The sequence below is a fragment of the Centrocercus urophasianus genome, unplaced genomic scaffold (assembly GCF_019232065.1).
Source record: "Centrocercus urophasianus isolate 14NV4802_14NV808 unplaced genomic scaffold, USGS_Curo_1.0 seq_21, whole genome shotgun sequence".
NCBI lineage: Eukaryota > Metazoa > Chordata > Aves > Galliformes > Phasianidae > Centrocercus > Centrocercus urophasianus.
Window position 1 is genome coordinate 21,268,938 of NW_024884767.1, and position 12,387 is coordinate 21,281,324.

The 12,387-nt window shown below is 43.1% G+C and overlaps 1 protein-coding gene across 1 annotated transcript; it reads left to right on the plus strand.

The window, feature by feature from the left end:
* Positions 1 to 546: 546 nt before the first annotated feature.
* Positions 547 to 10,723, plus strand: S1PR3 (sphingosine-1-phosphate receptor 3). Its single transcript, XM_042822915.1, has 2 exons — positions 547 to 645; positions 7,157 to 10,723. Exon 2 carries the CDS (start codon positions 7,338 to 7,340, stop codon positions 8,478 to 8,480), a length of 1,143 nt encoding a protein of 380 aa, XP_042678849.1. The 5' UTR covers positions 547 to 645; positions 7,157 to 7,337; the 3' UTR covers positions 8,481 to 10,723.
* Positions 10,724 to 12,387: the final 1,664 nt, after the last annotated feature.

Below are 12,387 nucleotides of genomic sequence, written 5' to 3' on the forward strand. Positions count from 1 at the left end.
ACCTGGTGCCATCCCTCTCTGCCGACTGCTGATTATCAGACACAATAAAATCGAGGGCAGCTGCAGGAAAGGTGAGCCTCACTCGAACATGCTAATAATTCGAGATGAGTAAGAGCTACCTAGAATTTCCTCCCCCTCTTCTCTCCAACAGCACTTAGATGGTCCGCAAAAATACTCCGCAGTGGGCTCTGATGCCCCGCTCTTCTCTCTCTCGGTGCTCACTGCTATTGTTCCACGCCCAGCCTGTCTACATCGACAGACTGACAGCGGGACAGGCAGAACAGGAGGGAGGCGGGAGGAGGCGGGCAGACTTCGGGGTTGAGGAGGGGGCCGGCCGGTCGGGGCGGCTCCGGGCCGGCGGGAAGCGCTGGCGGGGAACGGCTGCTGCCATCTCAGACCCGCCCGACCTGGCCTGGCCCGGCCCGGCCCTGCCCCAGCACAGCCCGCGAGCTCGGGAGCTGCTGCCACTGAGCTTCGGGGGCGGGAGGCAGGTACTGTTCCTCGCGGCGCGGCCCTCTATCCGGCGTCGGTGCGGCAGTGGGTGAGTGCTGTGAATCCCCTGTCCGGCCGCCAGGGAGCTCTTGTTCGGAGCTGGAAAGTTGCAGAAGGCGGCGAGCCCAGGATGCGGCGCGGAGCGGCGGAGCGGTGAGTGGGGCGCAGAGCGCCGGGGTTAGGTGACGCCGGCCTTCTGCGAGCATTCTGGAGCTGTCGGGGTTGTGCTCGGACGGCTCCAACGAGCGCTTTGTCACATACCTCTCCTCCCCTCCCCCCACCCCGCCCCCCGAAGTTCGAGTTGCTGAGAAATTAGAGTTTGCGAACTGAGTGCTGATTTTTTGGGGGTGGGAGGAATAAGTTGAGAGCAGCAGGGGCCGGCAGGGGGGAATAAGTGAATATTCCTTCTTTTAGCGTGCTTACATGCAGGAACAAAACTGGACGGGACTGCGAGGTGCCCGTGTGCTGTTCGGGGTTACAGAATGCAAACGGATGTCTGACTTTCAAAGCCAAAAAGTAACCATTGCTAACGGCCGTAAACTACCAGAACATTCACTTCAAAAACAATTATTTTAAAATTTATTTGAGTTGTCCAATACATTGTTTTGCAGCAGATGTTTGTTGTCTGGATTCTGTTTACATTGAGCATGGCTGTTCTTAAAGGCCTTTTTTTAAATTTGACACTGCCAGGGTTACCAGAGAAATTGCACACATTTACTTTCAATCTATAAAGGCTTTAAAATATACAATGGTTTGGCTGTGAATATACGTTCTTGTCTTTCCCTTTGCTTTTCTTAAAATTGTAATTTGTGGCCAAAGCATATGGCAATGTGTGGAAGAGAAGGAAGAACAGGAATGTGCGTGGTGGTGGTGAGGGGGGCTCCAGTCCGCTTGGGCATGTATTTTCATGGATGATTGGAAGGTAGGAAAATACAGAATCCAGATGACTTGCAGTGAGTGTCCGAAACTTAACTGGATTTTATGCTGTTGTGAAAGGGAAATGTAAGGAGCAGTAAATTAAGTCTTGTTTTCACTTGTGTTTTGTAAGACTGACATGGGCTACCATGAAAATTGTTTGGCTCAGTGTTTTGAAAATACGTCTTATTTTTTCTGCTGTAAAATGCACAGTGACTCATGAGATGGTGGCTGCCTTTTACTCCCTGTGGGTCTCTGAGCAGAATGCCTGATGAGAACAGAGGTATGCTGCAGATAGTTGCAGAAGGGTGTTGGGAGCCTGCATTATCACAGAATCACAGAATGGCCCGGGTTGGAAGGGACCTCAAGGATCGTGAATCTCCAACCTCCCTGCCACATGCAGGGCTACCAACCTCCCCGTTTAATGCTAGGCCAGGCTGCCCAGGGTCCCCTTTTCCCCTTGTCCTGATATCTGAGGGCTAGCTGGTATCTACCCTTTCAAAGAGTTGATTCCCCTCCTGTTTGTAGGCTCCCTTTAGGTACTGAAAGGCTGCAATGAGGTCACCCCGCAGCCTTCTTTTCTCCAGGCTGAACAAGCCCAGTGCCATCAGCCTGTCTTTGTAGGGGAGGTGCTCCAGTCCCCTGATCATCTTCGTGACTCTCCTCTGGACCCTCTCCAATAGCTCTCTGTCTTTCTTGTACTGGGGGCTCCAGACCTGGACACTCCAGTTACTACTGCAGGTGGGGCCTCATAAGGGCAGAGTAGAGGGGGACAGTACCTCCCTGTCTCTGCTGACCACCCCTCTTCTGATGGAGGCCAGGATACCATTTGCTTTCCGAGCTGCTGGCACACTGCTGGCTCACGTTAAACTTTTCATCTATCAAGACCCTCAGGTCCTTCTTCACAGGGCTGCTCTCAAGAACTGCTTCTTCTGGTCTGTATGGATGCCTGGGTTTCCTCTGGCCCAAGTGCAAAACCTTGCACTTTGCCATGTTGAACCTCATTAGGTTCACCCGGGCCCACCTTTCAGCCCTCTGAATGGCATCCCTTCCTTCAACCGTGTCAACCGCACCACTCAGCTTGGTGTCATCAGCAAACTTGCTGAGCGTGCACTCGATTCCGTCATCGATGTCATTGATAAAGATGTTAAAGAGCACCCATCCGAAGAGAGACCCCTGTCTCGTCATCAGCTCCCTGCTGCCTTCAGGTACTGGGAGTTCCACAGTCCCAGAGGAAAATTGCAGGTTGTCCCCAGCAGCCTTACCCAGGCTTACCTGTGGAGAGCCCGGCTTGCCCACCTGCTACTGGTATGTCTAGGGACGGTGGTAGAGATGTACCAGGGGGCAGAACTGAGTGTTACCGACTTCCATGCGGAATTGACCTTTCCATGTGGGTGGCAGTATCAGCAGACTCTGGGAACATCAGCTGTGGCGGTGAGCTCTACTGCAACTTGGAAGGATGCATGAGGATCTTGGACCTCTACAGGAGACCACACTAACAGCTACTGAAATCATAAAATGTAGCGGTGGGCAAGAAGGTTTGCCAGCATGGGCAGATCGCGATGTTCACAGCCACACTGCTCACCCAGCTGCTTGTTCCATCCTCGGAATAGGCAGGAAAGGAGGCAGCTGAATTGTGCTCCACTTGGCTGTGGTTCTTGGCGTCGTTCCTTTGTTTGAACACGCATCCACAAGGAGTCATAGTCAGGTTGCCCTTGCTCTGCCTATAGCTTTATGCTTCTTGTGGTGCCTGGTGGTGCAGCAACAGAGATTCTCCTCTTTCCTTTAGAGAGAATGAAATGGATTTCTCGCTGTATCTCAGGGTATTGAGGTACTTAACCACACCAGTGCTGAATGTGAAACGCACACCAACATATTCTTCAGGTTCTTTTTTCACTGTTTAAAGGTAAGGTCCATACTTTGCAGCTAGTGACTAGTCCTCTGCATCTGGCTGGCACAGAGGCATTTGGAAGACTAGTTTGTAGAGCTGTCAGGAAGCAGTGGTATGGGTATTCTAAATCTGACTGCTGCTATCTCATTGTTATAGTACACAACCAATTGTATAATTTCTGAGTTACTGACTACAAAGAAGGAGAAGAATGAAAACAATCTTTAAAAAATGGCATGGCTGAATGCTGCTGCCAGAAAGGAGTAATTTTTAATTTATTGTATTTCAGGTGACTTTTCAGGTGTATTTCAGGTACTTTCAGGTGACTAGTGAGTGAGATTCATTCCCATAGAGTCCTGGTGAATACTGTTACATTCTCCACTGCCATGACACTGGGCTGTCAGAGGCAGATTTACCAGTGATACTGAATTTGCTGTAATAATTTTAAGAGAAGAAGTAATTATAAACAATGGAAGAGACCCAGTGTAATTTCTGCTGATTGAGTGCATCACCCATGCTTTCTGCCAGGGAAACTGGTATAGCCCATTGCCTTCAATGGAGTCAGAAAGAAATGCATTTGCTCTGTGATAGAAGAGTATCATATCTCTGCTTGGAAAAGTCTTATAGAAACATGCATTTTGTTGCATGTGGTGTTGTAACAACACTAAGTACAATTCTCTCAAGTAGTCTGATGCTAGTTAAGCTGTCATTAATGAATACTTTTCTAATCAAATATAATTGCTTATTGTACAGTGACAAGCACTTGCAATTCATATGAACAGTGGCATTTTGTTGTAACTCAATACAATGAAAGATTGTGATAGTCTGTGATAACAGTGTACAGATTTTAACTGAATTACAATTAGATTGAACCTTGGCTGAGGTGAAGCTCAGAGCTTTGCTGTTCATGCTTCAGAAAGACGGTGAACAACTTGAGGGCCCAGTTCAGATCAGGAGAAATGAATGAGGGGATTGCCATCTTCAGAGAGAAAAAGACTTACAGCTCCAAGAGATAACTGTGCTTCTTGCATAACCTCTCCTTGTGGTTCTCTCCACCAAAGAATTTTGGACATAGAGACTAGAATGGGTGAATAATAATAGAAAATCACTCTCTCAAACAATCATTTTGATATGTCCTGAATGTGATAATGAAATTATGTCATGTCACCACAAGCTTTTGTTAGGTTCATTCTTTTCTGAAGGAGAGAATCCAGGAAAAGGGAGGGTGGGAAAAATGGATTGGGTCATCCTTTACTCCGTTTACATTCAACTGGGACTTGCTTTGCTCCTCCAGTCTTCTACAAGGCACTTGAAATTCCACTCCCACTTCTGAAGTGTCCAAAACGATGTGCTGGAATAGTGGTAACTCAGGAGCTTTTGTGATCTTCAGAAACCTGTGTGCTTTCCAATGAAAGTACATACACTCCTGCGTTAAGCCTAAGCCTACTGACAGTAAGCCTGCATACCTCAGTTATGTAGAATAATTAAGAGAGTCCATGCACTGTATAGGTCAGAGGTTGAAAACTGCTGGTGTACTAGTCGAGGCTGAAATCTCTAATTCATCTCTTGATGTCTTCTTTTGAAAGTGTTTTTGACATATTTGGGAAATGCTCATGGCCATTTTGTAAATAGTATATATATATGAGTTCTAGCTCTTATAAATTCCTAAAATTAAGTTACACTAGGGGGAGGGCAGACCAATAGAAAGTGACCTCCGTGTAGCAGAAATTTTATTTTCCTATTTTTCCTGAATTAAAAAAAAACACACAAATTTGCTTCAGATGGAATCAGTTCTGTTATTGTCTTCATCCTTGTTTGGTAGCTGAACTGAAAAAGTGGCTATCTATTCAGCCTTACTGCATGCATTTGAGGCATGAGCACTGATTCTCATTGAAGTATGCAGTGCCTGTCACATTTTGGTAGAGTATTAAGCGCTTCTGTCACCACCTGATATTTTTATAAAGCTGTATAGATCTCTTCCAATACTTATGCATGGAAGTGCAAAAAAAGAGGTAAGAGAATCAATCTGCTGTGAAAATGCATCATTTCAAAGTCCATGGGAAAATGCTACAATTAATCAAAGTTTCCATTTGAAGAACAGAAGTAAATTGAAAAGAACAATGACTGGTCATTTTAGTATTTAAAAAAGAAAAATCTTAAATCAGTGTCTTTTATACATACTCTATTTTATATCTAGATCTGTGTCCAGGTGGAGACCAGTAATGAGTGGTGTCCTCCAGTGGTCAATCTCGGATCTAGTCCTTTTCAGCACAGTGGGATCGAGTGCTCTGTTTGATGATGACACAAGCTGAGTAGTACAGTTGACATAGCAGACGGAAGGAATGCCATCCATAAGGACCTATACAGGCTCTAAAAGTGGGCACAGATAAACCTATTGAGGTTCAACAAGGACAAGTGCAGAGAGACTCAGGACAATCTCAGATATGAGTACAGACTGGGAGAAGAATTCATTGATAACAGCCCTGCAGAGAAGGTCTTGGAAATCCTTGTGGATGAAAATCTGTACCTGAGCCAGCAGTGTGTGCTTGCAGCTGGGGCTGTATTCTGGGCTGCATCAGAGGAGGGGTGGCCAGCAGGGTGAGGGACGTGATTGTCCCCCTCTACTCTGCCTTTGTGAGGCCTCATCCGGAGTTCTGCATCCAGGTCTGGGATCCTGAGTACAGGAGAGATGGGGAGCTATTGGAGAAGGTCCAGAGGAGGGCCACGAGGATGGTCAAAGGGTAGCTCTCCTACGAGAAAAGATTGAGGGAACTGGGCTTGTTTAAGTTGGAGAAGAGTAGGCTCCAAAGGAGACCCCATTGTTGCCTTCCAGTACTTGAAGGGAGTTTATTAGCAGGAGGGGAACCTACTTTTTACATAATCTAATAGTGAAACAACAAGGAAGAATGGCTTTAAACTAAAATGGGAGATTTAGGTTAGACATTAGGCAGAAGTTTTTTACTCATCACCCTTTGAGGCACTAGCACAGAAAAAACTTCTGGATGCCCCTTCCCCAGAGGTGTTCAAGGCCAGTGGGATGGGGCCACGAGCAGCCAGATCTGGTAGGTAGCAGTCCTACCCAGGGCTGAAGGCTTGATCTTTAAAAGATCACTTCCAACCAAAACTATTCTCTGATTCTGTTTGGTGCATATGCATGTGTTGCATACACAGTATACAAAAAAAATAATAGAAAGATGTGATTGGCTATGTTTGTTTAAAAAATGATAGTCGTAGGTCAACTAATTTGAATTTGAAGTAGGATTAGCTTTATCATGAATGGCTTTCAGAGTGTCTCCTTAATTGCAAGTAGCATAGTTTTGGTGTTGTTAAGTGTGGAAAGCTATTTTACGCATTGGCAGTGTGCACAATGGACAAAGTTTGATGCTTTCTTGTGTTCTCTGCTGCCTTAAATCTCTGTGGAAAACTAAAAAGCAGTAATTTTGCCTTGCTACTGCTCAGGCAGTGAAGATGGGGTGGTGCTTTGGCAGTGCCACATACACTCCAGCCTTTCTGAAATTGCACCAGTTACTGTGCACACAGGCTTGCTGGGAGCTTCTCTCTACTCCTGCTTTTTTTTTTTTTTTTTTTTTTTTTTTTTGGACTTGGAACTTTTGCAGGTGAAAACACTTACCAACAGTTCTTTACATTGAAATCATATTTCCATAGCAGAATTGAACCCATAAGGAGCAAGACCTATGGCTTCCTTACCACCAGCTTAATAAATCTGTGACCTCAGAACTCAGCCGTAGCCAACATCCCTTTTGGATCCAGGGCCTGTATTACAGCTTGAGCAGTCACACAGTCTATATGGGTGATGTGTGATGACAGCGAGACTTACTTTGCATTTGTTCTTATTTTCAGAACCTGGTTTCTTAGCTGCTTTCCCAAATTAACATGAGAGACTCACTGGATCTGGGAATATCCACTGCCTACCCAGAGGAGCACTTGGAGGATTGTGGCTTGATCTCCCTCTTGTGGAACGTTACTGGAACTAAATTCTCGTGACATTAAAGAAGAAACATCCAACAGCAGCTAATAAACTATGTCAGCAGTTACTGTGATACCTGCTGCTGTTGTTGGTACTGAAGGAAATGAGGAGATGGACTCTCTGATTGTACTGCATTATAATTACACAGGAAAGCTTATTCTGAGGGAAAAGGCAACTGATAACATAGACCTTACCACTGTTGCATTTCTGATCCTATGTAGTTTCATAGTCCTGGAAAATCTGATGGTGTTGATTGCCATTTGGAAAAACAATAAATTTCACAACCGCATGTACTTTTTCATTGGCAATCTAGCTCTCTGTGATCTTTTAGCTGGAATTGTTTACAAAGTAAACATTCTTATGTCTGGGAAGAAAACTCTGAGCTTGTCCTCCACAATTTGGTTTATTAGGGAAGGCAGTATGTTTGTTGCGTTAGGAGCCTCCACCTTCAGCTTATTAGCAATAGCTATTGAACGACACTTGACAATGATTAAGATGAGGCCTTATGATGCAAATAAAAAATACAGAGTGTTCCTTCTCATTGGAACCTGCTGGCTTATTTCAATCTCCTTGGGTGCCTTGCCCATCCTTGGCTGGAACTGTATAAACAACTTGCCAGATTGCTCAACAATTTTGCCTCTTTACTCCAAGAAGTATGTTGTATTCTGCATTAGTATCTTCATAGCCATTCTGGTAGCCATTGTTATCCTTTATGCACGCATCTACATCCTGGTAAAGTCCAGCAGCCGTAATGTCACTAACCATAATAACTCAGAGCGGTCCATGGCACTCCTCAGGACTGTTGTGATTGTTGTTAGTGTCTTCATTGCCTGTTGGTCACCTCTGTTCATTCTGTTCCTTATTGATGTGGCCTGCCAAGTCAGGGAATGCTCTGTCCTATTCAAAGCCAACTGGTTTATAGCTTTGGCTGTCATCAATTCTGCAATGAATCCTATCATCTATACTTTGGCTAGTAAGGAAATGCGTCGAGCTTTCTTTCGCCTTGTTTGTGGCTGCCTGGTGAGATCCAGGGCAGCCAGATCTTTGCCTATCCAGCCCACACCAGATCACAGCCGAAGTAAGTCCAGCAGCAGCAACACCCAGAAGCCAAAGGATGATTTCCCACAGATTAGCATTCCATCACGTGTCATTGGGAAACATGAATCTTCATTTTACAATGGAAGCTTCTGTAAGTAAAATATTCCTCAAGACAAGGACCTTTCTAAACTACAAGTGTAGTTTAACTATTCGTGCACTTAAATTTTAGGGGGAAACACTAAACAATTATTTAACTTTAAGGACTTCATCATCAACAGTCATTTGCTTTGCGTATCTTTCAGTAAGGCATCCAGAAAAAACTTTTCATGCTACTCAACAGCCAGTTCAGAGACCATGCACATCTATTGACATTGTGACCGTGATGGCATTACGTTGTGAAGCTGTACTGGACACCACTTGATCCTTCAGGACATCAGTAAAATCTGTTACATTCACTGAATGTTCACAAAATAAGTAAAACTTCAGCATTCACTAAACGCTGCTGATAATTAAAAAATGAGCCTGATTTTGTCTGACTCAGAGAAAAGCTCATTCCATATACTGGGGATTATAATTTTATGTATCTTGCTGTTATGTTAATGGCTTTATTGTATCTGTTATAAATAGCTGTATATTTGTACAATACCTTATTAAAAAGTCATTGACGGGTTAGAGTTAACTGTATTTTAAACATTATATTGTAGTATAGAGTATAAGGTGACGAATTATGGTAATAGGCAGATGTGTTCTGAGGGGGATTTTTAAAATACATGAAGTAGTAGCTTTAAACTGACAAACTTTGATGCCATATCAATGCAGTATTTTTGTTTCTACTGCTGCTCAAACTTTTCATGTTTAGTGAAGGACAACATGACAGTTGTCACCGACATTTCACGATTTATTTTAAGCATGCAGTAGTAAATAACTATTGTGAGAGGTTATGTATGTTTGCTATTTAAAGCAGTTAAAATGTGACCCAACCATACATAAATCAAGGGTGTGTATTATTTCAACGCATATATTTTTACTTACTATTTTAAGTGTATTTAAACATGCATGTAAAACCCATGTAAACCTGTGTACGTTGTGAATGCACTACCTAAATTGAGATTCTTAAGTTTCTGAAGCAGGGATGTATCATTTCAGAGAGCAGTGAACCACAACCAGTGAACCACATTATGCTTCTATCATCTCTGAGCACTTTTGTAGATACAGGAGGGAAGATGTGGTACAACAGAATCATGCTGAACAGCATCTCTCAATTTATACCAGGCCCTGCGTTGGATCTGGAATGAGAGCCCACTCAGTTTGAAAGATCTTCTAACTTTTCAGGAGCCTCAGAATCATCCTTTTGAGGGGCAGGTCCAGAAAACCTCTATGAAAACAGCTTTGTAATTTATCACTGCCTTACCAGCCTCAGTATAGGATGCTGTTTGGCATCACTAAAACCTAAGACCTAGAGTAGATAGGACTTCAGAAGCATCTGAGTTTATATTCCCATGGAAGTGGCCTGTGGTACTTCCATCCAGTTACTTTACAGCTAGAGGCTTTGGTGTAGGCTTTCCCTTCAGTGGAAGGGAAATACTCAGATACTTCTCAATGAAAACATCTAACTTTCTTGGACTCTTTTGAAGATTCCTGTTTAATGCCTCAAACCACACTTCACCTTAAGCACTATCAGAAGAGGTTGAAGCTTTTTTAATTAATAACTTGTAGCAGCTCATCCTTAGCTTGAGTCTGATCTTAGTCATTATCAACAGCATTAAGACAAGCATGTACAATGCAGAAGTGATGTAATGCCTTTAAAATGTAGAGGTTTACATTGTGATTATCTTTACAAGTTAGAAGGGTACTTGTAAATGTTTTCTTCCTTTTAATGAAGTGTACGAACAAAGAACATAGACTGCATTTGAACGAACTGTGAAAGAGAGTAGTAAGTATGAATAACTTCTACCAAAAATGGTATAACACAAGGCATATAGAGAGAAAGAACCAGATAAACAAAGCTTACCATGAACAGGAGCATACACTGCAGATAAGGACAAGGTCAGCAACTCTGTAGGTTTTTTTACAAATAAAACTGACAACATTGTATTGTTGTGGCTTAAGTTCTTACATGCTACAGTGCTATTTGTGTGTATTTTCGGTCTTGAAGATCTGCCTTGAAGTTGCCTGTTTGGAAACTGCCTGCTAAAATGCTAATGTGCTCTTAAGTGCTAGCTAATGAAGTGGTGGCATGTGGCAGCATTTCTTGCTTTTTGTAAATGAGAAAGGCTGAGAAGACAGGACAGCTGGTGAAGAAATCATGGTGGCTGTTCCACATCAACCCTCACACTGTGTTATGATGTTATGTGATATTCCATATTTAAGTGAAAAATAAAAATTTCAGTAGCCAAAATCTAGAAACATGCCTGTAAGTACGAGTTGTGACATCTGGGTGCTAGCCTTAGCTGCTGTTAGTTGATGCATGGTACAAGCAATACAAGAAACCGATGGAAGACATGATTATGTGTCAATATTAATTAAAAAAAAAAAAAAGAAAAAAAAAAAAAAAACAACTCTCACTCTACTTTCTCTCTTGTTTTGGGAGGTCTTTGTTTTTGTTTTTTAAGTTTTGGATTTTTTTTAGGGTAGGAAATTGGAAAGTGAGGAGTATTTCATTGCCCAGCATACTTGAAGCGGGTTCTTAGTACTCATGCTTTTTCATGGAACACTGGTAATAAAATCTACATAATACTGATAAAAATAAGATTCCTGGTCCTTCTTCAGTGGGTACAAGATATATTAGGTTAAACGCAAATTTGGGAAGATTTCATAGCAAAATTTTGGAGTAGGATAAATCAAGGGCTTAAAAGTTATGGATCCTAAACAACTAGGACGTAGCTCTACCCCCCTAAAATTTTATAAAGTTCCTTAAAATGCTGTAGTATCCAAACTTTTTAATATCTTGGATGATTTGAGTCTGCCAGAAATCTGAGTCAGTCTTAATTCATTATTGGTTTTACATGGAACAAAAACTGTAAAGCAAGTTCACATTTCATTCATATTTCAATTTCATGGGTTGGGATTTTCTTTTCCAGATTGCAAAAGAAATTGAAATACAACCATCTAAGGTGAAAAACAACAACAACAACAACAAAACAAAACAAAAAAAAAAACAAAAAAAAAACCAAAAAAAAACAGCCTTCATATTCAGCTTTCACAATTGCTGAGTCTTATTGAGTATGGGTACCATAAACATTTAGGAAACTTTTATTTGAATCTCAAAGCTTTGAGCAAAGTTGTTATGTAGCATTCATCTTTTCAGGAAATGTAGAATGATTCTGGCCTTCCTTAGAAAACACAGATGTAAATTCTGAATATCATGCCTGAAAGCACTATCTGTGAGAGCAGCAGCGAGCCCAAGGCTACTGTTCTGTCAGTCTGGAGCCAGCAGAAAACAGCCTCTTCTGGAAGCTCTCTGACCATATCTGCTTTGAGGGCCCACTGACTGGCTGCAACATCCATAGAAAAGGCTCATTTTGCACTAAGCAACTGTAGCATTGGGTGTAGCATTGCCTGAAGCATTTGTTTTTTTCCAACAGCTTTAGTGAGAAATGGAAAATAGACCTGGGTGTGAAATGTTAGGTGCCAAAAAACACCTCAGATCCTGAGGGCAGCCAATCCACCCCTCCTGAGCTGAGGTTTGCTACCACCAATCAGTGTCATTTAACCCGCCATTTGCAATATAGTCTGCAGCGCAGATCAGCCCTTGACTATGCTGGAGGCATAGTCCCTGGACTTGGGGACAGTGCTTTCTCATGGCAAAAACTCACTAGCAGCAAGGAAAGCAGCAGTGATTCAGGGGTTTCTGCTTGGGTGTCGCTGGGCCATGAGGCTTAATGCAGCCTTCAGCAGGCTGCAAGCATCGTGAAGAGATGTGCCAGCACCTATGTGGACTTCAGGGATGCAGTTCTCACCAAGAGCAATGGCATTCTTGGGCTAAACTTTTCTCCCATTGGTTTTGAGAGAAGGGTCTTTGCAAGGAACTTCTGGTGGTGTAGGAAGGGGAACTGGGGAGTGTCAG

Excerpts from the sequence above, each read along its gene's own strand:
- S1PR3 (XM_042822915.1), top strand. The coding sequence starts at position 7,338 with ATGTCAGCAGTTACTGTGATACCTGCTGCTGTTGTTGGTACTGAAGGA.